This window comes from Octodon degus, unplaced genomic scaffold, assembly GCF_000260255.1.
Source record: "Octodon degus isolate 3935 unplaced genomic scaffold, OctDeg1.0 scaffold00139, whole genome shotgun sequence".
Lineage (NCBI taxonomy): Eukaryota > Metazoa > Chordata > Mammalia > Rodentia > Octodontidae > Octodon > Octodon degus.
The window spans coordinates 7202282-7229557 of record NW_004524715.1 but is presented as its reverse complement, the minus strand read 5'-3'; the positions used below and the strand labels follow the sequence as shown (position 1 = coordinate 7229557).

Here is a 27276-nt window from a genome sequence, read left to right as displayed (position 1 = left end):
GCTGTTGGCTCACAGTGTGGGCTACTGACTGAGATTTATGTGCACCTCTGTACATTTCCTACCTGACCTTATTTTGATTTGAAAACGAAACTTCTAGAGAAGGAAAGCCCATTCTGTCTTTGTCAGAAGACCTTGGTAAGTTTAAAAATAGTTTAAACCAGGGCCTGTGTAAACTCACCCCAAGTTTAATAAGTTTCTCTTTAAATATTTTTCCCTCCAACAGCAAGGCCCCAGACTGAACAGGTATTTTTTAGAACTTCAAAAGATGGGGTCAGCTGCCTTTCTTCACGGCCTATAGAAGAGAAGGCCTGGAAAATTAATTTTATGGAGAAGGGGAAGTGAAGAGCTGTAGTATTTTTTCCCATAAAAGCCTTGAATTACTGCCCCATTCTTGGAGTCGATTGCAGGTGGACTGATGAACATTTGGGAGGTGTCTCGCTCAAAGATGCAAGTAAGTCCTTACCTAGTCCCTCCTTCCTATTCCTTCCCTTCAAAGTTGCCTTAGGCTGTCGACTCATTTCTTGGAAATGTGTCCAACAAGGGGTCCACCTACTTCTAAGCTGTTTGATCCTGGAAATAAATTCCTAGTTGGGGAGATTTTTTACCCCACCCCCATTAATCATGATTGTAATGGAGCTGGCTGACAGTTATTGGAAGAGCGTTGGGCCAGCACTACCAGGAAAGCTTTTCCTGATGCCTCATCTTTAACTCTTAAAACAGCCCTGGAAAGTAGGAACTTTTACAGATGAGGACACTGAAGCTCAGAGACCAAACTCTTCAAGGTTTTACAGCCAGTAAGAAGAGAACCAGGCAGCAGAACTTCAGAGTGTGCATCCCTGGATGTTGTGCTGCGCTGCGAGCTCTGGAAGCCCAAGAGTCAAAATAAAGACGAGAACTTAGGTCTTTGACTCTTATTTCTGTTGCTGTGCACCAGTTACGTTTTCTTCAGGGTTAAGAGCAGACATCATGACTTGAGCACTGGTAGAAATTTAAGCAACAGACTTCTACCCACTAGGAACGCTATCTCCTTGATACTTCTGTAGGGAGCAGGAGGGTAGAATCAAGCCTGGTAGGAGCAGCGAGGCTTTCTAGCTCCTAGTGTCACCCAGTAGACTGTTAATTAGTCTGCAATGTCTCACCCCTTCCATCAGGCTGTGCATGTTTTGGGCCCGGGGATGGTAGGAGAAGATCCCTCAAAGAATCAAGCGTCCTATGCTTAGGAAAATTGACTGCACTCATTAGAGGAGCATCATGCCAGCATTCCGTGGGGTGTTGCGGCAGGGAGGAAGTGTGGGAGAGGATGTCAGCTCTGGGAAGCCTTGTCTCATAATTAAGGATGAGTCTGTTGCCTCCTGACAGGATTCTTTCTCTCCTGCCCTAATGCTTTCTCAGAGACTGTGGAGCAGCTTGGCAGGCCCAGATTGTTTAGAGGACAAAAGGTTATTGTCACCAGGCCCATCATAATGAAATTGGTCTCTTCCCCAGCCTCCCCTACCTCCCCTATCCCCTCTCCTTGGATAGTTTGCTCAGTGGCTTGTTTTACAAAGCCTTTGTGCCCAGCGCTGAGTGGGTCCCTGGTGTGGCCATCCCTTGCTCTCCTGTCGCCCCTCAGCTCTCACCTTCTGTGTCTGGTGTCATTGTCCTGGTGTCAGAATCCCCAAGCTGGTGCCCCTCCTCCCCAGACCTTTGTGTGGAGCTGTTTTTGCAAGATTCTCACTGTAGCTGGCATTGTGTCATCCTGAGAGCTCTGTGTCCCGACCTGCCGCCCTCTGAGCTGTCTCAGGCTGTAATTTGCTGGCAAGCATCTATGTTACTGACTTGAAACAATTTCTCACAGCTGGCTTTGTGGCACCGAGTCCCTGCTCCTGTGACTGCTGGTAATTCTGCTTTCTTATGTAGAATCCGTGTTCTTCGTGCCCTGTGTTCGGCCACATGGGGCTATGAGCCAGGCAGGGGCCCAGGTGACACTGGTGTGGGAGGGGGCTGTGATTTCACCCCTGGCTTCAGGCCAGAATCTCCGGCAGCTGTTCCTGCACTGATGGGATTTGTAGAGAAAGCAAGGGCCAAAGAAGAAAAATCCATCATGTGAATGTGAGATTGCATCCAGATGGTTCTGGTTAGGAGCAGTGTACGCCAGAAATCTTCCATTAAGCAGAACCTCTCTAACCTCTGCACTGGGCTTGTTTCAAGAGCCAGGCTGGACTGGTAACTTAGCTCGCCTGGCTTCCTTAGGAAAGAGTACTGCTCTGGTAATGGACCTTTTGATACTTTCCCCTGCCTGAGTCTCTTGTTTGCAAAATGCTCCTTGGACCACTGCTGCCAGCCTCTGTGTCTGGTCAGAAGTGGGTTTTGTTCTGCTTTTTTTAGAGCTTCTGAAAAAAGAGAGATTTCTCTAGGAAGATTCCAGAGATGGTGAACTTGTACTTCTGTCTCTTGAAGCCTTTAACTTTTTATGATTCTAACTTAATGATGTGTCAGGATCATTTTCGCCTCCTTTGTTTCCCTTAAAACTCTGAACTCCTCAGCAGGGATTTTCCACTGAGAAAAGTCCGCCACCATTTTCTGCTCTCAGCGCTCTCCTACGCTGATGGAGGCAATGGAAACCTTTTCCATTTCGATGCTCTCGAGCACAACAGCTACTAGCCACTTGTGGCCATTTAAAATTCAATTAAAATCAAAGAAAATGAAGATTTCACTTCCTAAATCTCACTAGCCATGTCCCAGTTGTTCACAACCGCAGACGGTTTGTGGCTACTGAATGGGATGGTGTAGATTGAAAGGCCTCTGTGATCACAGAAAGTTTGGCTAGAGAGCTGCGGTGCAGAGTGCTGAAGGCCTAGTGGAGGCGTGGCGCGTGGCCCAGGACATGGTCTGAACCTGTGTATCTCAGCAGCACACGGGTTGGAAAAGGACAAGCATGGGTAGGGAGGCAAACAGCGTGGCCCATACTCCATGGCTTCTGGCCCTAGTGCTGCCCCGCTGAGTCAGCTGGGGGTGGACTCCACCCCACCTTCAGATCTTTAGGCCATCAGTCATTGTGTCCAGGAATGATGGGCCTTGTCTCTAGCTGTCCCTCGCTGGACAGCAGAGAAGCTACAGTCTGCTGCTACCCTGAAGAAAGCCCGTTCATCTGCCCAGTGCAGCCCCCTCACTGCTCCACCCCTCTGCCTCCCGGACTGGTACCAGCTGTTGCCACTTCTGTTCTCCCTGCCTTTCCTTAGACTTCTCGGGGAGTATTCTGGACCCTGCTCCCTTAGTTAAGAAGCAGCTGCTCTTCACGCCTTCCCATTCTGCCCAGGTGACCTGTAGTCACCCTGAGCCTGGCTCAAAGGGGGCGGCACAGCCCCAGAGCCCCACGCTTCTTATCAACAAGCCAGACATTCTCTGGAGAGAGGAACTCCCTGCAGCAACCCCAAGCATGGTTTGGAGCTGCCAGGTCAAGCTTTAAAAATATCCATAAAGTTTCTATCTTACTCTTTATTTCTGTCTTCACTGCCCTCTAACAGCACATTCCAGCAGGGTGACAGGTAAGTGGATGAGCAGGCTGGGAAACGCCACAGAAAGCTCTCCGAAGCCAGCTCCAGAGCTGCACCTGCATCTAATACAAAGTGATGTACTGAATCGAGCACAGAAGCCCTGCTGCCACAGGAACCCTAGGCTTTATCCTCCAAGATGGTCTCATAGAGCAGCCCCCACTGACCCTCTTCATTAGCTGTTCCCCTGGTCCCCAGGCAGTTTTTAGAGGGCCAGTATCCCTCGTTGGGGTCAGAATTTATGTCAGCCATGCCTGTGAGTCTGATTGGCTTGGGATTAATAGTCTTAGTTGGGAGCCCACATTTTCTAACAGCTTGACTCTTGAGTTTTAAAGAGTAATTGAAAAGCGCAAACTCTGTACTTCATTTTGCTTTTAATCATACTTCACCTAATCTTTGGAAATTTACTTGCTCATGTCTCTGACTGGCATTTGGGGGGCACAGAAGGATTTTTCAGTCCTGCCCCAGTACAAATCCTGACCTTCCTGTTGGGCCACCAGCCACTGTGGGAGGCTTCTTAGACTCTCCAGAGAAATATCACATCTTAATTTCATAATTACTTCACAAGAAAGCAGGCCTTTCCCTAGTGAAAGCTGGTATTCATTTCCTCCCAGCAACTTGTATGTTCATAATTTAATAATTATGGGCCACCTTGGCGGCAGCGGCCTGATTATGGAAAGCAATCGGAAAATCCGACTTTGCAGAGGAAGGCGGGGCTTGCTTATCATTTCAGAGAACATTAACCACAAACCTTAATAGGTTCTCCAAGCTGAGGATTGGCTGGGGCAGGGATTAGGCACCCAAGAAGTCCTGGCATTTCCCTATTGCAGTGGGAGCCACAGCTGAGCCTGAGGGGGGAGTCCCCCGTGTGGGGAGCCAAGATGATGAATGGTTATTTGCAATGTGCATGTTCTGCATCTTTTCAAGATTTGCAGCTCTAGCTGCAGGAGCAGCAGGGAAGCCAGCCGGCCCTGCTGCGTACCACACATCTCCTGACGGTGATCGGTGACTGCCTGCTCCCGCACCAGCTGGGAGGCCAGTGGCAGCGATGGGGTCTTTACAAATGTCTGCAAGCCAAGGTGGACAGGCTTTGTCGGGCCACAGGAAGGAGAAAGAAAAGAGATGCCTCACCAGCTCGCTCCCTAACAATCGTGCATCCACCTTGAATACACACAGAGACACTCTTGTGACTCAGCTTTCACGGTAACTGAGATTTTCACTCCTAAGGTGGTTAGACTCCATCTAATCCCTCCTTACCCTTGGACCCTTTGAACAGTTACTACATGTACCTGTACCCACTCATAGGGCACTGAGCAGAGCACACCTGCCACTTGTCTCCTTCACTGGTATCTAGGGGAGTGCACACATAGGTCGTGGAAACATAGCTCCAAGTCATCGAGGAAAATTCTGGGATACCAAGTGCTTGCAGAGATTGGTTAAAATCACCACTGAGCCCCAGGGATGCTCTTGCATACCTGTGTGGGTTGGCACGTGCTGGTACCACTCTTGGCCTTGGACTCCTATATTGTAAATGGGTTAATCGCTGTACCTAAGTGTAGTTAGGTGGTCAGGAGCTAGCATGGCCAGGTGCCTTGGCTTGCAAGCAGACCTTAGGACTGCCATCTTGGTCCTGTGCACCAGCCCTGGGAGTGCACCCACCATACCCCCCAGAATTGTATTCGAGGAGCTGGGACACTGGGTCTCCAAGGGGCCCATGTATGTCCTCCTGTAGGAGGGGGTGAACCTCAGAGGGCTGTGTTAGGTCCCAAGAGATGACTACACAGCTACAGAGCCAGGACTGGCCTTCTGGCAGTTGATAAAATAATACTGTTTTACTTTTTGTGCAGTCAGCTTTCCTGTCACCTGTACAGATTGCCTGACACCTGCGGTTCAAAAGAAGAAAATTTTAATTTGGTTCCTGGCTGAGAAGCACCGTGGTCTGCTGGCTCTGAGGCAGAAAAGCGAGGTGGAATGACACTGCTCATCTCAGGGTAGCCAGGAAACTGAGAGAAGGGAGGAGCCAGGGAGGGGGACCACCTCTTCCCAGTCCTGGATCCTTACAGAGCCCAGGATCCAGTCACCTCTTCAGGAGTCTATCAAGCCAGTCAGGCTGACAGTTGAGCTTAACTGACAACCTTACAGTCTTTTTCTTTTTCCACACTGGGGATTGAACCCAAGGCTGCTCTACCGTGGAGCTATATCCCAGACTTTTTTTTTTTTTTTAAGAGACAGAGTCTTGGCTAAGTTCCCCAACCTGGCCTCAGACTTGTAAACTCTTGATCTTCCTGCCTCACCCTTGAATACCCTGCATTACAAGTATTTGCCAGGATGCCCACTCCAGCCTTTCCTTAAAAATCTCAGAGCCCAGGAAGGTAGATCTGCTGGAACTTGTACAAATGTGGGAAAATGAAAACAAAGTATAGGTGGTGTACAAAAGGGTATAAAGAAAAGGCCTAGAACTGGTGGAGGAATGATTCGTTTTTGTTGTTGTAATTTTTTATCTCATTAGTATGTATTTGCGGTATATAATGGTTACGTTCATCATGGGCAGTTGGTATGTATACATAACACATTCTACGTATTTTTACCTCATTTCCCTCCCCTCCCTTCAGCTCTGGCCCCTTCCTGGAGTGGTTGTTACTGAGCGGGCAATTCGGGTTAGAAATGGCTTCATGGAGAAGCGTATGTTTGAATCAGAGATCTAAGTCTGGTTCAGGCCAATTGGAGGCAGCAGGGTTGGGCATTCTGAGCAGAGGGCTCCACATAGGCAGCAGCCGGGAGGGGTGAAAGCCAAAGGTAATACTCGACATGTTTTGACAGCCAGCATACAGGAATGGCTCAGCTGGGCTGCAGCAGGCTCTCAGAAGCTGCCTGCTGTGCCAAGAGTTAACACTTTATTGACTTCTAGGTCAAGGTGTGTGTGGGAGGGGGGGAAGCAGGCAGTGGGCTGGGGGTGACCACTTGCCATCCAGTGTGGGCGTGTTTTCATGTTTTTACCCTCCTTACAGTTATTGTGGTGTGGGTCAGCTGCATAAGTCCTGGTGGGAACCTCAAGTAGAGGAAGTAGCAGGTAGGAGGAAATGAGGGCATGGGACCAAGATTGCACGAGGCAGCTCGGTAACTTAGAGGCATCGCCCCCCGCCCCAGGGTGAGGGCTTTGAACGTCAAGAACTAACACCGTTTCGTCTTCCCACCCCTGGGAGTACTGTACCTCTGTAACCCACAAAAGTGACACCCAGCAGGGCAGCCCCAGTATGCTCAGGAGGACATACAGGCCAATCCATAGCCTTGTAGGAGGCAAAGGAATTTCCAAAGCAGGAGGTATCGTAACTCTCCTCAAGATTTTTCAGGTAATTTACAAGCCTGTCCACGAAACATTTGTCTGTCCCCAGCCAGTACTCCTCCCGTCAGCACATTTCCCTCTTAGCAGAACTTGATGAGTTGGGTTGGTTTCCTTTGCTTTGCTGTTTGGTGTTTCACCTATTCCTGCCTAGCAGGTTTCTGGGTAGCAAATGGGTGTTACTGGTATCAAGCAGACAAGTCCACGGAGGTGCTAACCCACTGTGGGCTGAAGCGTCTTCTTGAGAATAAGGGAATCCAGCCAGGAAAGCTGGAGGGAATCCTCCTCGCTCCAGATCCTGGAAGGTCTCATCGTGACACCCTTGTCCCCTTACCTTCAGACAAGGCGGTTAAAAGCAGCCTGCTGTCTGCCTCTTCCTGAGGAACTGGACACAGATCTGTGTAAAGAACCACAAAGGTAAGGGCACAAAGAAGCTAAGTGTGTTTCTTTCTAGGACCAGTGTGTTTTGTCAACTGTCACTGTCCTTTGTCGTGAGGAGGCCATGGGGGAGTTTTAGGAGGCTCCTGATGGGACGAACAGTAACATTCACTCTCTGTTCCTCACCTTGGCGCTGTGGCGAAGGCACTATAAGGCGTGATCGAAAAATACGGCGAACGCTTACATTCCTAAAATTTTATAGTAAAAGACGCTTTGCCCTCAATCCCCCTAAGAGTGCTTCCCATCCCTGTGGACACATCCCTTTGTCCTTGCCACTTTCTGCAGCAGTTCTGAGTGTCCTTTGTGCTGCTGTGACTACCTTGGTGTTCTGCATCCATCCAAACCGTTTGCCTGGCATGGTTATTTTGACTTCGGGGAGAAGCTTGAAGTCATGCAATCCCCCATCTGATGAGTAAGGTGGATGCACGCACACGCTCAGTGTTCTTACAAGCCTGCCATCCTGGTGGGCGGCACTCACTCGACAGCTGTGTTGGAAGTGTTTGTGACCACGTCACCTAAATACACTCACAAAGGGACCTTCAGAACTGCTTCAGCAGGAGACAACAATGACAGGATAAGTGTGTCCAAAGTGAGAGGGAATGCTTTTAGGCAGATTAATGGCGCTTCATTGATTTGAAAGCCATATCTCGCGTTAAGACCAAGTCTACAGTGACCTTGCACACCGATCGTGGAGTTGCAGAGGGGAGATCCAAGAATGTGAGACGTTTGAGTTTCTGTGTGGCTTACCATTGTAAAAACCTGAAAGAAAGAGTGGACTTTTAAAAATATTTATAATTTAATCTGTTAAGCTCTGTGTGTATGTGTGTGTGTGCGTGTGCGCACGCACATACACTGTGCCATTTGTATTATAAAGATCCTTAGCCTTTCAAGAATAGAAAAATAACATAATCTGTTTGGGACAGACTTGGAAGTGAGCTTGACTTTGTTGTTTCCAAGTTGTATGGGCTCTCTGTGCCTGCATTTTTTTATCTGCATGTAAGGATATGTCCATCTCTACTTTACAAGGTTGTTTTAAGAATTATATGTTTAGGGCCGGCCAAATAGCTCAGTGAATTAAAGTGCCTGCAAACCAGTGCAGGGGCTGGAAGTCCATCTATGTGCCAGCCCTGCCCCCGGGGCATGCTGAGATAGCAGTTGAGACTGGGTGTGGTGGCGCACACCTGTAATCCCAGCTCTTGGGAGGCTGTAAACAGGCGGATCACTACAAGTCCAATCTAGCTGTGAGACCCTGAACATCTTGTAGACCCTTCCCTAAAATTAAAAAAAAAAAATTTTTAAAAAAATTATGTTTAGAATTTAATGGGCCGGGAAGATGGCTCAGTGGAGTAAGCGCTTCCCTGACAAGCACAAGGCTTGAGTTCAATCCCCAGTTCCACCAGATAAAAAAAAAAAAAAAAAAAGAATTTAATTGCTTAGGACAGCACCCGAACAAAATGCATGTATCCTAAATGATGAATGTATTAGAATCCAGTTCAGGTGGTGGCAGAAAATTGAACCACTGCCACCTTTACCCTCTGTCCTCTGGGTCACCTTGATGCAGGAGCCAAATGTGCTGTGTTGCTTCCATTTGTAAAGATTGGCCACTGTCACCCAGTCCTATGCTGCTCTTAGCTTAGCTTCCTGGTGCTCAGATACAACCAAAGACTTGGAAAGAGCATTGATGTTTACTCTGAGATGCTTGAGCTCTTCCTTGTGTGATGTCATGTGATCCAGGTCGCTGGATCACTGGCAAATTTTAGTCCCATGTGTGGCCTCTTCCGTGGGGTTACCACACAACACTGTGTTCCATGATACAAACATCTGTTAGCTAAAGAGGAAGAAGTTTTGTGAATGAAGACTACAAGGGTCACACAGAGGAACACTCTTTGTAACTAACGATCCCTGCTAGTTGTCCCTCACCATGCCTGGCTCTGCTGTCAAGTTTGCTAATCTCCCAAGTTGTATATATTGACTTGGGCTCATACCATATAAAAGGCAACTGTCAGTGAAATTTGTGTTTGATTCGGAAGGACCAGCCCTTGACAAAGCTGAAATCGCTCCATATTCATGTGCTCATAGAGTCAAGTTCTCTGATTTAGATCCTTGGGGAGATCTAAATGTTACTGATTAGAATGTGAAGCCACCTGTGCCACGTCCTAATGCCTACCAAGAACATTATGAGTCAGGAGTAACTGCCACATCTGGAATTTCCCTGAAAGTCATTCAGAATGCTTTACTTTGGAATATTACTGAGTCTGTCTTTTTTTTTTTTTTTAATTTTATTTATTTATTTATGTGTGTGTGTGTGTGTGTGTGTGTGTGGCCAGCTCAGCCCACCAGGGGGCGGGCTGGCTGGCATGTGGTGCTGGGGGATTGAACCGTGGTCCCTGTGTTTTGCTGAGCTTGTTCTAAGTAGGTGCTTTGGACCACTGAGCCATCTCACCAGCCCCTACTGAGTCTGTCTTGCATTCACATGATTTTTTTTTCAAGGGACTGAGTCCAAGCATTTTTTTCTTAATGGGACCCCTTTTCTGCTATTCTGCTTGGGCCTGTGAGTCAGGAGATGACCTTTTTTTTTTTTTTTTTTTTAATTTAGCTTTATATACCCAGTACCTGCACCAGTGCCTGGCACCTAATAAGTTTTCTACATATTATAGGTGAGTCCAGCTGGGGAGGTAGCTCAGTGGGAGAATGCTTGCCTAGCATGCACTGGGTTCAGTCCCCAGTGCCATGTGCTCATGCGCGTGTACGTACACACACACACACGAGGAATGAGTCCAGTAGAACCCACAGTTTTTATCTAGTCCAAGCCTGAGCTCTTGATTTGCTCAACCAAAAGCAGATTCTGTTCCCTTACCCAAAATTTCACTGGATGTGTGGAACCATTAGTGGGTTGTGAAATTAATTTAGTAAATAAACATTTAAAACTAATGAAGTAACACAGGATCAAAATAAAGTAGCAAAATGGTATGTTTACGGTGTGTTTTTGTGATCAGTGGGTTAGCAAGACTGATACATTTCTTACTACAAATCCCAAAGAAACCTCTGCTCTAACCCAGTCAACAGTATCGGCAAACAGACCACTGAAATAAAAGCCAACTGTGTTGCCTCTTGCTGTCACCCATAGGCTGATGGGAAGGGGAGTCTCTTAGGCAAAAAGACGGGAAGGTTGCTGCTCCCAGAATGCCAGGCGAGGTCTGAAGGAAGCATGCTGATTGGAAGGGGAGAGCCAGCCCTCCCAGTCAGGGCATTTCTGAGAAGATCAGAGCTTAAACCTAATTATGGAGTTCTCCTGGAGAGAAGGCCAAGAGGCTTCCCCTTCTGTGTGGAGAAGAAATGGAGATGTTGTCTCTCACATCACACGGAACCAGGTATATGTAAGCTAGACTGCTGCTACCCATCTTCCATTTATCAACAAGTATCAGTCACACTCTGACAACTCAGACATCCTTTTTGTGCCTGGAGCCAACTATTGCACTGTGTTAACAGAAGTGTATAAACGTGTTTACAGCTTAGGGCCTACAGGCTTCATCTAATTTAAAAGATATTCCAAGGACCAAAGGAAGAGAATAGAGTAGTGGTTTTTTTAAAAAGATTCCCAAATCAGGGGCTGGGGAGATAGCTCAGTAGAATAAGTGCTTCCCTGGCAAGCTCAAGGGCCTGAGTTCAATCCCCGGTTCTTTAAAAAAAAAAGATTTCCCAAATCAATCCTGTTGAGGAACTTTCTTGTGGATCATATCATTGAGGTAACTATTAAAAATAGCTGCCGGGGGCCAGGAAGATGGCTCAGTGGAATAAGTGCTTCTCTAGCAAGCGCAAGGGCCTGAGTTCAATCCCCAGTTCCACCAAAAAAATAAATAAATAAATAAAAATAAAAAATAAATAGCTGCCTGCCCATAAATTCAGGAACTCAGTGAGTCAAATATGTTTCCTCAAATTTAGATCTGTAGATAACTAAAGCCCACTATGCTTTAAGCCTATGGAAGAGAGTTGGACCTTACCCAAATTACTCTAAAGGATGCTTGAGATCCTCAGACTGCCTGCTGGATATGGAATGTTTCTGGCTCCTTCTGCTTCTCCTTGGGGACGATCCTTGCTCCACCCACGTCGCCTTGCCTCAGAGTCACTGACCCTGACAGCTGTGCCCCATCTTTCCAGCATACTAATTTTCCACCCAGTGGCAAACTTAGGAAATTTCTGAGAATTTTCCAGCTGTGACTCTTTAAAAGCTAAGGGAAGAGAGGTCTTAAGCAACATTTCAGAAATTACAGCAAGCTTACTTAGCTATCGACGTGTTCTCGTGTTACCTTAAAGGCAGTGCACAGGCACACATAGGATGCTGGGGCCCTTCCCTGGAGCAGGACACAGCCTCTATTTCCTGTGCCAGGCTGTGGACGCCATTCCTTTGGAAATACAGATGGCTGGCAGGGAAAAAAGAAGGAAAAAAAAAAAAGGCAGGAAATGGTTGCCAGTCCACTGTTGCTTTTTCCAGGAAAGTCTGAGGAGGGAGTGCAAAGTTAGGTCCGAGGAGAGCCTCACAGATTCCAGGACCACTTCACTGGGGTCATCCCAAGCTCTTAAAAGCCACCAGTGGCATTTAGGCTCTAGGAATGTGTCTGCCTCGGTCCAGGCAGGCCTGGGTGGTGTTTCCTCCCAATTCTCCAGGGATTGGAGGTGCCGTTGAGATTTTGTTACAGGGAGGCAGGAACGAGGACCCAAGAATTGGTTGCCATGTGAGAAATAGAGCGCCACCCTTGCTATTCCTCCCTCCTGGAGGAGCACAGAGCTTCCAGTGAACAGGGAGAAATTCTCCTTTTGAGATGTATTTTTTACACTAACCCCATATATGCCCTCTTCATCGTTAGCTCTGAGGCTTCCTTCCGAGTTGCTGAGCCTTCCCATCAGAGTATGGTGGGCTTCTCCGAATACAGTTGCATGCGTGCTTTCCTTTATGCTTCGCCATCCTGAGCCAGGGTAGAGAAGGCGTGAATTGGGGTGCTGGGGGGCCATTTTCTATGGGGGTGTGCTGTGTTTTCTGCTTCGGGACCAGTTGTCTGAACGTCACATCTGCACTGAAGAGTAAATCAAGCCCCAGCAGCATTCATGGCTGCAACTCATGGGGATGTGGCACTGTGGCCTTCACAGGGGACTTTCCCAGGCATATTTGCGCTTACTTAATCCTTGTGAATGTCCTAGGAGGGAGGGTCCAGCTGCAGAAGCAAATTCAGGGAGGCTTTAGGGACTGTCCCAAGCTTACCCAGCTAGCTCCCATGAGGACTGCAGCGTGACTTCAGAGCCTCTGCCCCCAAGCCTGGTGAGCCTTTATCTAGCGCAGTGTCCTCTGCCAGGAGGAAGGAGAAAATCCAGGAAGACAGATCCCCAGGGAGGAGCAGCATCCAAGGCTGTGTGCAGGGGTTAGCGGAAGAATGTGACTCACTGGTGCGTGTCGCTGGAGCTCCGTGCGAGATGGTTGGGACAATGCTGTCACCGAAGGGAGAGAGTCCTTTTATTCCCCTAGAAGGGATCATATTATTTTTAAGTGACTTTGAAGTCCTGCTTAGGAAATTAAGGCTTAGAGAAACAAGCAGTCTTTCTGTTCCTCTTGCTGGTAGAAGGTCATGACTTAGAAAAGAAGGGAGACCGTGGGAAGCAGTCTGTGTGGTTGGTGCCAAAGCATGAATTCTGGGTTCTGGGCCTACGACTCAAGAAGTCAGATTGTTTCTCCTTCTCCTTTTCAGCCTCCTCTTTCTCCTCTTCTGCCACCTCCTGCTTCTCTTCTGCCTCCTCTTCCTCCTCCTCTCCTCCTTCTCCTCTGGGTTTCTTATGTTGCCCAGACTAACCTCAAACTCCTGTACACAAGTGATCCTTCTGCCTAAGCCTTCCAGGGATCTAGAACCAGAGGTGTGTGTCACCATCCCAGCCTAGGAAGAGCTTCTTACATGGGCAACTTGCCTTCAACTCAGTTTATACAGAGAAACAAATACTCTGTAGAACCACTGTGATTTTTTAAAAAAATTTTTTTAATTTTTTTTTTCGCCATATAGCTCAATAATAGAGCATTTCCCTAGCAATCACGAGGCCCAAAGTTCCATTCCTGGTGTCAGAAATAACATGAAACTTTACCATTGACAGTGACATGAGCTGACATTTTAAACACTTAGGTAGCGCTTAGGAATTATCTGGAAAAAGTAATAGCAAAAGGACTGTATTTTTATCACCCTATAACTATTAATATATAGGTAAGAAAGGAGAATCTAAATTTTAATGTAAATAACCAAAAGTCATAGGTATTGTTGGCAGGACGGAGCTCAGGTTTGCATTAGAGCGGGTCAAGTCACAGGTGAGAAGGGGGTGCCTGAGCCTGAGTGGCAGCTGGAGCCCAGCGCCCCATAGCCTGAGAGAGCAGGGGGAGAAACCTAGGGGCGCTGTCCTCTTGCTCTGCCAGTATGCATGGAAAGGAAAGCATGCAGGGGCAGAAGAAAGCCTCACTTGGTTCCCCAGTACCGAGTGTTTATTGGGCACCTGTGAACATGTGGGCCACTCCTGTACCAGGAATGCCACAGCTCCCAAAACACAAGTCTCTGTCCTCACAGAACTCTAAGGGTGTCAGGAAGCAGTAGAGAAAAGAAACACGGAAAGTTAGGTGTTTTAACTGTCAGATGGTTGTACATACTGTGGAGAAAAGGAAAACCAGGAAGATGACTTGGAAAGCGGGGAGGTGGGAGCAATTTTAAAGAAAGGTGCATGATTATTTGGCTTTATGGTGTGACAGGAAGTCACTGAGGGTTCCAGTAGGGCAGTGACATTATGTGACATTTTAAAGTAATTACTCTGGTTGCTCAGAGGACAAACCTGAACTGTTTTCAACCCCCTTGCTGCCATCACCTGAGTGACATCATGCCAACACTGTGGCGCTTGCCCGAAGTATCACACAGGGGCCCAGAGAGCCGGCGGTGATTGTGTCAGGAGGAACGATGGTGCTAGGTCTCTGACCAGCTACGATTGTGAATTTGTTCTGAACACAGAGGGAACAGTATTTAGCATAATGTTAGTAGACAAAATACAGTATTACTATAAAGTTGAAGGGATGAGGGATTCTAGGCCCCCAGCAAGAAAACTACCAAAAGATTTGGGACAAGCAGAGGCTGAATTAGGAGCAAGTCTGGCCAGAAGGTAGCTAACAGCAGAACCAACCAAGGGGCTGGGACTGAGGGCCAAGGAGGGAAGATGGCTCAGAGTTCGGATCTCCAAGCTGAGGGAGGGACCTTCTGGCTACAGGCCTCTCAACCGGGGTGCTGTTGAGGAAAAGAGGTTGTCAGGAAGTGGCTCAGAGTTAGAGCCAAGATTCCAGAAGCAGCATCAAGATCTGTGTCTTTGGTGAAGATAGGAGAAAAGTAATTGGAACTAGAGCAAAGTCAGAAAAAGTCAGAAAGTGGGAAAAGGTCGGAGGCTCGGGTGTGAGGGCAGATGGAGGTCCAGATTTGTGGCCCTGAGAGATCATCCCTTGTGGGGGTAAAGGGGAACAGTCTGTCCCTCTCCCTCCCTTACTTCCTTGAGGGTAAGAGGAGTTGCAAGGAGCGGCCTCCCCTGGAGGGAGTGGAATCTGAGGCACCATCCTGCTTGCGCTGAGCCAGGGCCAGTTAGTAATAGTTCCTTTTTGGAAAGAAGTATTTCCTTTCTGGCTGAGCAGAGACATGGTGTGCATAGATATATTTTGATTTTGTAAAAAAATCTGACAGTTTCTTCTCTTAGCCTTTTGGATAAGATAGAATAACATTGGTGGATAATGGCTCCGTTAAATTGTTTCCTGGATAACCTAAGAGCAAGCTCCCAGAAGTCACACTTGATGAGCACAGTTTCCATCTTGATCCATGCTTTCTTAGGCTTTTTAAAGCCGTAAGTAGCCTTCCACCACAGCAGCCACTGAAGAACAGTAGCCATGGCCCTACTCTATCCATGGCCGTGGGCCTCATCCCCTCAATTTTGTAGTCACCTTGTGGCCCTAAGAATGTGAGCAAGCTGAGGCACAGCTGCCGTCGCAGATGTCTTACCAAACACACCAAGTTCATGCGGAGCATGATCCGGGAGGTGTGCGGCTTCGCCCCCTAGGAGCAACGCCCCATGGAACTGCTCAATGTCTGCAAGGACAAATGCACCCTCAGCTTCATCAAGAAAAGAGTGGGGACACACATCCACACCAAGAGGAAGCGAGAGGAGCTGGGCAACATGCTGGCCGCCATGAGGAAGGCAGCCGCCAAGAAGAGCCGAGCCCCTCTGGAATAAAGCTTTGCAGAAAAAAATCAGTGAGTCAATCCTTAAGTACACCCATTTTAAGCATTAATTTCAATGTCCACTGTCTGTTGTTGAACCTCACACCTACGCTTTTCTGCCAGGCAAGAAGCTACTAAGCTTTTTACCAAATATAATTTGTATTAAAAGAAAACTAACAGTTTTCATGTCCTCTTCCCTGTCCTCCAAAAGACATCGATACACCCATTTTTAGTGTTGTAGCCAGGGTTGCAAGGCAAATAGTTTAATACAGACCATAATTTGTAGGATTATTTTATAGTAGCCATTCAAACACTCAGTACAAAACAGTGCAGGAAATCTGTCCACACACTAGAGACCCGAAGAGTGCAGTGGAGGCCTGGATCCCAAGGCAGCGTCCAGCGCGAGTGCAGCTGAAGACCTAGTGCCCATAACAACACCCCTGACAAATCCAGCTGGAGGCCAGGAGCCCGTGATTATGCTTCATGCAGGCATGGTGTCTCAAGGATCCGTACGAAGGAAGCCCCGAGGTCCGTGGTGGAAGCTAGAAGGTCTCTGCCAGCAGGATGAAGGATTGGTGTTAGCAGGCTAAGGGTCTACACTTGAGCCAGGAAGCAGTGCTCAAAATGAGAACCAGAGCTCCCCCAGAAAGTACTACTGCTGTCCGAAGCAACAGCGATGACCTGAGCCCCACATGCAGTGAGAATCGCCAGGTCCATAGCAGGAAGGCCAGTGCAGCAAGCTCCTCCACAAGATTGAACAGCACACTCTTCCCCTCCAGAGCCAGGAAGTGATGCTCAAAGTAAGGACCACAGCTCCCCGAAGTGCGCAGCTCCCATTCTCAGCAACAACCACGTCCTGAGCTCCTGTGATGATGGGACCAGCTGAGGTCTTAGCAACATGACAAGCTCCTGCAGGAGAACCAAGAGCCCCCACGTCTTCTCTAGTTCTCCTTTTACGTTGTTGGCAACAGTCGGGCCCTCCCACGCCCAGCACCGTGCTGATTCAGTTCAGCTGGGGGTGACACCCGTTGTCAGTCCACCACACTTGGCCCACAGGAAGGTCTCCAATATCCTGGTTCCATTGAACGGTTTTTTGTGTTTTTTTTTCAACCGTCTGGATAGGAGGAGCAGAACTGCTTACCTAATTTAGTATCAGGAACAGTCCAAACTCACAAACCTCAGAGGACTAGAACAATGGACTGGAATTAGCAAGATAAAAAGTCATAAAAGGCAACAGAGTCACAGTAAAATAAATATCCTTTGTATCAATATAAACCGTAGCTACTCTGCCCCAAAATGAAAAACCTTCAGGTCTTTTTTCTTGTTAATTGGGAGGTTTTTGTTTTTGTTTTTGTGGGGAGTTTTGGTGAGTTTTTTGTTGTTCTCTCTCGAACACACAAACAGAATTTCTTTTTATCTTTTTTTATTTTATTTATGTGTGTGTGTGTGTGTGTGTGTGTGTGTGTGGCCAGCTCAGCCCACCAGGGGGCGGAACTGGCTGGCATGTGGTGCTGGGGGATCAAACCACGGTCCCTGTGCTTTGCTAAGCTTGCTCTAAGTAGGTGCTTTAGACCACTGAGCCATCTCTCCAGCCCCCAGAATTTCTTTTTAAAAAGTAAGACTAAATCGAAAAAATAATTTCATTCTTATTTGAACTACACCTGTCTTTTCAATGCTGGCTGTCTTTCTTTAAGGTTAAAATATTTGGTGCTTGATTAATAAATATTTATTGAATGAATGGTAACTTGAATGGTGGGAGATGGTCCCCAGGTCCTGTGCAAAACAGCAAAAAGATCTAGGGAAGAAGAACGTTTGGAAGAGCGCTTCTATCTGTTTGCAGAGCTCAAGCGAAGGAGAGACACGGAGTTTATTCCCACAAGACAGACCGAACGTAACAGTGGGTGTGGGACAGCTTAAGAAAGATTTTCCAGCTCTGCCTTGCAGGTACATGAGCTGGTGTCAGGCAAGAACCACGACTGTCGACTGCAGTCCCTTCTAGAGAGGCCGGGGCCCGGCAGACGCGGTGCAGTCGTGGGGCCTCCCAGCTGGCTGCCTCTGGCACAGTGGCTTTGCAGTCTTGGCGGATGGTGAGCTGCTTCTCCCCATTGTGCCCAGAACATGGCAGGTTACTTCTTTTAACTGCTTAATCCCCAACATTCCAAAGGAGACATTACTTGAAATTTGATAGAAACTTAGGAGAATAATGCTTCTGAGTTAGGGCAGACCAAGAATTTAGCAATGCTTTTTAAGCCTTGCTTTTTTTTTTTTCCTCATCTCATCCTTTTGTCAATTGGCCTCATAAATATTCATAAAGGAATTGACCTAGAATAAGAGCGTTCTAGAAATCTTTCCTAAGCCTTTCAGTTTTGCTATCTTATAACAAGTAATTATTGCAATATAATCTCTGGTCAGCTATATTATTGTAAAAGTAGAGAGTGATGTGGTTTGGGGAGGGTTTTTTCTTTAATTAGGAGTTCAAAAATCTTAGGAGCTGGTATAAAGGAGCTGGTTCAATTCCAGACGTTCTCTGTTAGTCTCAAATCCAAAGTGCCTGTGTGTCCCGAAGCTCTCAAACGGCAGAACTCTCACTCATCCTCTCACCCCCGCCCCATGAGAAGGATGAACGCCAAGGACAAGCGAGCTGCCAACATAAAGCCAGGCTGATAGCCTGGACGTGGACTGGAACACAGTCTCCTGAGTGGGCTGGCCCTGCGGAGGCTCCTTCAGCTGCACAGCAGACCGAGGGAGGCCTGTGCTCTGTGGGATGCCCTAGGCTGTATGCTGCAGGGTGAAGAAGCCCGGGAAGCTGTTTCGGGTCTAAGAACTGGCACCGTCACTTGCACTGACTTCCATCCCTTCTTCCATGCTATAGCACAGCAGCCACCAGTCCTGTGCCCACCTGACCACTTTTTATTCTTTGCCATTTGTGCAGAAAATTCCTCTTCTTTGCCAAAAGTCCTCTTTTTTGCTATCAAACGTGTGCTGTCTACACATTGAATGGCAATCAGTAGTGATCTTGTTTCAGGCTCTCTGGCTACATGAGATGTTCCACAGCAGAGACCTGGTGGTACATTTCTTTGGTGTGTTTTCTGAGAAAACCTGAGTCCGATGTTAGTACCACTAACTTGGTATAAGATCTTGAGAACAAAAATGAATCTCTCTGCACCCCAGTTCCCTCCTCTGTAAGTTAGTAGGACATTGCAGATCCTCCAAGAGACTTTAGACATGAACAATAAGTACCATGCTCAGTGTCCAGTATGTGGATAATGCTTAGTAAATCATAGGTGCTATAAATATCTTTTATGTATTTGGTACAGGGTCTCACTACACACCTTAGGCTCATAGCGATCCTCCTGTTTTCAGCCTCCCCAGCACTGGGATTACAGGCGTGCACCACCACATCTGGTCTTACAATTATCTTTAACTCATTAATTTATACAGAATCTGATCAGATTTCCTTTCACTAATCTATACACCAAGCCCAAATATTTATACTTTACTACTTAGAGGAATGCCTGACAAGCGCAGGGTCCTGAGTTCAATCCCTGGTACCGCAAAAAAAAAAAAAAAAAAAAAAAAAAGAACTAACTGAGAGGAAGTCCACTTACTTTTATATGATGAAGTTTCTCTCCTTATTTGTAGCTATTGTCCTTGTCAGTTGTTGCTAGGGGAAAGGGAGGATTCGTATTTGAGTAAACGCCAACACTGGCAGGAACAGAAGAACCCTTTCTTTTGCAAGATTGTCATCAGCGTTTTGGATCATATGTTGTTCCTGAAGGTAAAGAAATGGAAGCCAAAATATATTAAAATTTGCACTTGTCTTGGTCTCATGGATGACAAGTGTCTGTTTTTCAGAGCTGTAGTAACATGGATTTTTATGCCCCCCAAAGTCAGTGCCCCAGGAGAATTTAGTGACCTAGGCTTGTGGCCGAGTAAGAGAGCAGTTTCTCGCTGCCTCTTAACCCACCTCTAGTGAGCTCTACGCAATGGCCTGTCCTTCGTTCTGCAGCAGCCGCCCTCTGCCTTCCATCCAGTTCCAGAAGTCCTGGGGCTGAGTTGCAAGGCAGCCCTGCACTGGACGTAATCCTGATATGCCCTGCTCTTCCCGGGCCTGCCTTCTCCCACTCTTTCCTCTCTGTGTGGCCTTCCTAAGTCTTCCTCGTGGCCATCTCAACTCCTTTTCAGGCCATTTCCTTCACTGTCCTCTTAGGGGTCAGGCTGATAAGGGGCTTATTGCTTTGCGCATCTCAAGTGTTAGCTTGCTGGGTCTGCACCAGGCATCTCAACCTTGGCTGCATGCGAATCCCTTGGGAAGCTTTAGAACTTGCAGCCTGAGTCTCACGCCCTAGGGATTCTGCTTCATTTGCTCTGAGATGTGGTCTGGCCCTAAGAAGGGTGTGAAGCCCTTCTACAAGACGCAGCCGTAGCCAGGATTGAGAACCACTGGTCTCTAAAATTGGTCAATCCCCAAGTTGAGGATAGGCTCTAATAATAGCTTTATTCCCCAAGTGGCTTGTGGATTGCAGTGTTTTAAATAGTTCATGTAAGTATATAGAACATCCAAGTGGCTTTATCTACTTTGTGTCAACTTGGCAGATTTGAAGGAAGGAGATGATATGAAAATTCATTGACTACACAACCTTCACTAAAGTAGCAGCAACATTGGGGCTGGAGAGATGGCTCAGTGGTCTAAAGCACCTACTTGGAACAAGCTTGGCAAAGCACAGGGACCGCGGTTCGATCCCCCATGCCAGCCAGCCCCACCCCCTGGTGGGCTGAGCTGGCCACACACACACACACAGAGTAAATAAATGTAAAAATAAATAAACAAAAAAAAGTTTAAAAAAAAAAGTAGCAGCAGCAACTAGCCTTTATTGAGTTCATAACATGGTCCTGTGCAACAAACTTACTGGCAACCCCAGGAGTGAGTACCAGGTTTGGCCTCTTTTGGTTAATTAGGATCCTGAGGTCCAGATTGCAGTTGGCCAGGACTGAATGTGAGCCCAGGGACCCTGGATGCCAAAACCTTACCCATTCTCTGCCCTCTGAGAAGGAACGAGAAAGCCACAAAGCTTGCTGAACAGTACAGATAGCCTTGCTTTACACTTGGGGTGCACACTTGCTAAATCAGCTCGCATTCTTTCCTGGGGCAGAAGCTTCTGTACATTTTGATTTCTGATCCATTCTCAAGTTGCCTAAGTGCATGTAGGACTGAGACGCTGTGTCCTAAAATAGCTTTGCCGTGCACTCAGGAGACTTGATTGCAGAAGAGGATCAACTTCTAACACTCTCACTTAGCCCATCTTTTACTTTGTCTTCTTCGTTTGATTAAAAAGGACCCCGAGGTCCAGAGAGAGCATCCGTTGTGAGGTAATAAGCACTGATGGCCCCATTTTGCAGAAAGAAACTCTTATGCCAAGTATTCATTATCTAATAACTCCTAGAAATAGCTGCTGCTAATTGGGGTCTTAATAAGTACAGACTCTGTAGTAAGCTTTTTATATCCTGTGTATAATCTTCATTTTATGGATGAGGAAACTGAAAATGAAAAAGGCAAAGCTACTAGCCTAGGGTGATAGAGCTAATAATTGAGCCCAATGCGTGTTTGTTTTCCTGTTTGTTTTTAACTCACTTATGAGCAAAATTGCAGGGTGTAGGTTTCATTTGCTGGTGGTGGCATCTTAATAGCCATGTGTGAAATAAACCTTTGAAGCATAACTGGATTTTCTTCCTGTGTGCTGAATGACCATCTTAAAGCTATTGTGAAACACAGTTGTGCCAACCTTGAGTGTCATCCTGAGGTCAAATGGGTTCTGACTACCCCTCTCCCAGTCATCTCAGTAAAGGATGTCTTGGCATGAATGGCCCTGAGAGTGAGAACTGGCTCTTGGAGCAGGTTCACACTCCACCCGCCTGTGGCTCTGCTGCCTCTCACACTGCAGGTTGACATGAGGACCAAGTCACTGTTGTTAGGTGACTAACATGACCTCATGAATACACAGACCCTAAGGAAGAAGTCTGTATCCTCTTATCACTAACTATGAATGTCAGTTGATTTTCTCTCTCTTCAAGCATACATACAGACTTGGTGTTTGCTAAAATACACACACACACACACACACACACACACACACACACACACCATCAATTCTACAGGGAGGATAGCTATGTAATATAAGGACAGGTAGTATGGTGAGAGAATGGGAAAGTGCCTAGCAGCCATTGCCAGAGCAGAGGGTCACTAATTGAGTGAAAGCCTTTTTTAAAATGTTGTTTATCTCCCTACAGGGCTTACAAAACCATTGAGGATGATGACTTGAAGTTTCCCCTTATATATGGCGAAGGCAAGAAGGTAGGCACGCGTGCTTCCCTGAATGGAGAGGAGGGGGGCGTGTCCTTCATTACTCTGCAGAGCCCTTGGCAGTCTGTGTGTTCCACTCACTGTTCAGGTTTTTATTGTCTCAAAAGAATATCACATCCATCACCCTTCAGGTTGCCTGTCTCGGGGGGTCCAAAGAGTTGGGGATTGAAGGAGACGGTGTAGTTGGGGATTGAAGGAGACGGGCTATGAACACATGGAATGAAAGTCAAGTCTGAAAATGACTTCCCCCAGCCAGTCCCTTTGAGTATACTTTTACAGTATTTAAACATGACCCCTTTCACATACATCATCTCATTTTATGTCTGACAATGAATGAGGAGGCAGGTCAAGCTGGCAGTGCCACCTGCATTTGGTAGAGGAGGAAGCAGGGACCGTGAGGTTCAGCGGATCAGACATAGGCGCAGCCAGCAAGGGATGGCGCCAGGCAGAAGCTGTGGCTTTCCCTCCTTTTTCACTGTTCTGCACCTCAATAGAAGTTCCAGCTTCGCAGGTCTGCTGCTCTACTTGCCGCAGGGAAGGAACTCCTAAACTTCACTCCTAAGCCATAGGATCACATCGACTAGAGCCCAGGCTGAAGGGGTCAAGACCGGGAACTGCTTCCAGAAGCAAGCGCTGAGCAGCAGGAGATCAAACCCGCTCCCAGAAGGCTACAGATCTCTCCAAGGAGCACTCAGATCTCTGGGAGAGAGAAATTTTGGGGTGCGGATGAAGAAGCATTAGGCCTCTTCTCAGTTGGAATAAACACCTTCTGCAATGTTCGTTATTCCTCTGAACATCAGTACATTTCAAGTCAGTGCTGAGGTTCCCAATTAGAAGAGGAAAAAAATGGGGTTATATTAAGAGAATCTTCAACTAGAAATTTTTTTCATCATTCAGTAGTTTTTAATCAAGAAGAAATAACTCACAGGAAAACCAAGGCATGCCTTCCTGGGCAGAATGCACTTGGGTTATGTGTGTATCAAAGTGTTTGTGTAAGAAAATGCACACATGCCAGATTGGTTTGGGCCTCTGTGTAACCCAGCACTGATTTTAATGGAAGGAGGCATCTGATTTGAAACAAAACACAAACATCTGACCCACGTCCTTTTATAAACTGCTGCCCTGTTCTACTGCTACTCTGGCCGAGAATCAAGGGAAGATGACGCAAGTGCTTCAGGCCAGTGGGTACCTTTCATGAGTCACTCAGTATGGTGACCAATGCCAGCAGCTGCGGTTCCTCTCGGGGCTAAGTTTCTCCTGTTACCTGCTTGATCCTGCAATTTCCAGTAAGCTCGGGACCACATCCCCCTAGACTTGCCTAGCTTGGTCTCTGACCCGTGGCACACCTTCAATCGATTCTGAAGTTTTAAGTAAGCTGTTGTACTCCCCTTAATACACAGAAGAGTGGACTGCCGTGTTCCTAACATGTTATCCGCAGTGCACTGGAAAAGATTAAATAGTTTTTCAGTTAAGTAAAAAGTTCAAAAAAAAAAAAAAAGAGTTCAGTGCACTTACGTAAACAAACACATCTCTCAGACATTGCAGCTGATTAAGGCTTGGCAGCTGTAGGATGAGCAGCTAGCAAGTATTGTCATTGTACCTCCTGGCCTGTTTAAAAGCCACTGTGGGCTGGGGAGATAGTTCGGTGGTCCAAGTGCCTGCCTGGCAAGCACAAGGACCAGAGTTCAGTTCCCACAGGCCACACTGGCCCTGAAACCCTGGGCACACTTTGCTGACCCCAGAACTGGGCATAGTGGTACATGCCTGTAATCCCAATGCTGGGGAGGCTGAGGCAAGAGGATCACTATGAATCCAAGCTGTGTATTGAGACCTTGTATGGATTAAAAAAAAAAAAAAAAGCCATTGTGTCTCTGGCTGTGTTTATTGGTAGGCTTGCTGTGGCCAAAGAACACACCATTGGAGTCTGAGAACCCCATGATTTCTTAGCATGCTTTCTTAAGTCCTTACACCTCGGTTTTTGGGTTTGTTTTTTTTTTTCCTGAGTTCCCCTACAGGAGCTTCCAAGTGCTTTCTTGGCTATTCCTTTTTATCTCCAGAAGTGCTTTTAAGGATTTGTATGGGCAACACCTGTACACTCTGTAAACACATTCAGTTGCTAGCAGGAACATCAGATTGCTTTGGCCTGAAGCACAGAGGTGGTCTTTTCAGCCAGAGAAGCTGCTCCTGCAGGGGAGAGCAAAGGGACCCCAGGGAGCCCAGAATCGGCACATTAGAGGTGAGCGTGCGTCTTCGCTGCCCAGCCTCCCAGCGCAGCAAAGAGTTTCTGAAACCTGACCAGCAGTCCCTGCGCTTCATTGTTCACGTCTGCGTTTTATCCCCTTTGGCACTGGCCCTTAGGAAAACTCATCATGGCCTTATTTCTACCCTTTTTTTTTTTTTTTTTTTTTTTTTTTTGGCGGAACCAGGGATTGAACTCAGGCCCTTGCACTTGCCAGAGAAGTGCTTATTCTACTGAGCCATCTCCCTGGCCCATTTCTACCCTATTGTAAACTCTGCCTAACTTCTGGCTAGAGACCAGTTCCAAAGTATCCAAGTCTTTTGGGAAAGTGAGATGAAAACGGAGGTAGTGTGTGGGATTGTAAATGCTTTGTACCATTTATTTCCTCTTCGCCTCAATGAAATAGTTACTCCTAGTAAGTGATAGAGGGAGGAGGCCAGCTCAGGGTTGTGATGATGACATCACCCAGGGTGTTACTGATGACGTCAGGGTGAAGCCATAGTGCTCCATTCCTTCTCCCTGTGTCTGCCTGCGAGGTGTTCGCTCTCCTTGGTGCCCAGCTTGGTACCACCTCCTCCAGAGCGCGCCTACCCCGTTGTTCATGTGTCATTCAGCACATAGCCATGTCCCACATGTGATCGCTTAGACTTGCAGTACGTCCAACTTCCCTCACCACCTTCCTGTAAGGATGAGGCCTCAGACATGCGTCCCCCCCACCACCACATGGTATCTGCGCACAGCTAACGCCCAATATGTGTCAGTAAATCGAAACAGTGGCATCCAAATATTTAAGCTGACCCTTCAGGTTTTAGCACAGTGTTTTATTTCCTTAAAGCATTTGTAAAAAGATTAGGAAAAGCATGAGGTCTCAGCTTGGTGTCTTGGAGTAGCTCACACTGGTGACATTCTGTCCCTTCCTACGCAGAGGCATCGGTCAGAATACCCTAGAAGGATAGATCACAGAGCTGATAATGATACGTTTTTTGCCATCCATAGAGCTAAATCATTGGGCTTTGAGAGGCTAGGCATTGCCTCTGCCTTTCTGCATCTTCTGCTCGTGCTCATCGTAGAGTTAGAGACTCAACTGAGGATAAAGCAAATATTTGTAAAGAATTGGGCTACAGAAGGGGAGTGGATATGTGGATGCTGTTGGGTTGGATGTGAACCGATTTCAGCAACGGTAGACATCACACGTACATTGAAGTTGATGTACTGAGCACTGTCCCTTCAGCCTCTATGAGGAGAGAGCGACAACCCGCAAGTTTAGGACAACTAGAAAATTCAGATGCAGAAGTGATTTTGTGTGCACGCTTGCTTGGTAACAACTGCCTGCCTAAGTAGCCAGCAAGGGATGTGGAAAGATGGTGGGAAGAGTTGGAAAATGCCTTCAGCACTCTCGGCCTGCAGCAGCGGTAGTGCAGTGGGAAGTTTTCGCTGTGTGTCTCTTTCTGATGACCCTCTGTTTACGCCCCTAGGCCCGGGTTATGGCAACTATCGGCGTGACCAGGGGACTCGGGGACCATGACCTGAAAGTGCATGACTCCAACATCTACATAAAACCATTCCTGTCTTCAGCTCCAGAGGTACCACATGAGGTTTTTTTGTTTATATTTTGCGCAATAAAATATTTTCTACTTTATTGCTTCCCTGGTTCACATGGGTTCCCTTTTAGTAGCCACCTTGTGTCTGTCACATCTACTTCCGTATTGTCTCTTGTCACTCCGGGCTCATTCATAGTTTATGTCCTCGTCACCTCCTCCCCAGAGAGCTGCACAGGCTCCTAGTGGCATTTCCTGCTATTTCGATCAGCCTCCCTATGTATTGCTAGTGGGTGACTCGTTAAACAACTCCCTGGTTCCTTGAGGCTCAGAAGCCTTCAGTAGCACCGGGTGACTTGGAGAAGAAAGCGGGCTTCTCCAGGTCTAAGGCTTGCTCTAGTGTGGTCTAACCTTCTAACGCGATCTTTGCTCCTTGCACCAGCCACATGCACGTCTTCTCTGCACGTGCTTGTCCGTATTTGTTTAAAGCTATTCCTTCTGCCAGGCCTGCCCTTCCTCCCCGTCTTTAAGTGCCCAAGTCTTTTTCATTATGGTTTAATGCACAGCCTTCTCCTATGGGGTCTTCCCTGATTCCCCCCTTCCCCAGCCAGCATACTGCCTTTGCCAACTGCTCACCCACATGGAGCAGCATCCTCTCGTGGCGTTTTCACAGCCTGCCATACATCACAACTACTTGTGTGTGCGTGATCCCCGTGGTACATTTTAATAACCTGCAAAGCCGCTATTACTCAGTTGTTTGGAGTAGTTAAGTTGAAAAACATATTGGCCCTGTGTTGGACTGTGTAAAAACATCACATTTCCTATAATACTGGAAAAACATAGCAGGTTGTATGTCTACTTTCACAAAGTATCAATTAGAAAAGATTTTGTTCCCATGTGATAGCAGAATCTAATAGTAGTTTCGTTGGCCCCACTTGTGTTTTGTACAGGCCCACAGGGGACTTCCACCCTGGTGAGTAGGATTGCCTGTCAGATTATGTGGCAACTCTGATCCTTTTGTAGGCAGACCAGTGAGCTGGTGTGGTCCCTTCAAGTCCTGCAGAGCTGTCGCTAGTGTACAAAATATTATCAGATGTAGTAAGTAAGAGGCCATCAAGAGGTAAATCTCCAATAATTGGACATAAAAGACACACACATTCCCTGATGACACTCAGGATTTTAAATGAAGTCAACTTGGTAGAAATAACAACCATTCCCCGAGAACCTGCACGTGTTCTTTCTTCAAGCCCCCTCTGCAGTTCTGCATGTGCAAGACCTTTACTGCATAATGTGTTCAAGGCCCCCCAGAAGCTGGTGGTTTCCTGATACTTTGCTTCAGGCCATCGTCAGAATCCATGAATTACTGCTGTAACTACTTCTCTCTGGAGAAAAGCAATCAATCTTTGAATTCCAGTGAGTAGGGGCATGACTGGCCTCATAAACTTGTGTTTTCATCCTTGGGGGAGAGGCATTTATTAGACACGTTAAATAGTGCTTTCTGCTGCCCAGACGCATCGCTGAGGAACTTGGGAAATGCTCATTAGGTATTTTGCTCCT

The 27276-nt window shown here is 47.1% G+C and overlaps 1 protein-coding gene across 1 annotated transcript in view; it reads left to right on the top strand.

Annotated features, from left to right (window-relative positions):
• Window positions 1-27276, top strand: part of Ppm1h (protein phosphatase, Mg2+/Mn2+ dependent 1H) — a 289195-nt gene that overhangs the window by 227958 nt on the left and 33961 nt on the right. The window contains exons 7-8 of the mRNA XM_004641643.1: window positions 21870-21933; window positions 25657-25764. Coding sequence (XP_004641700.1) covers window positions 21870-21933; window positions 25657-25764 — 172 coding nt within the window. The remainder of the gene's footprint in view (window positions 1-21869; window positions 21934-25656; window positions 25765-27276) is intronic.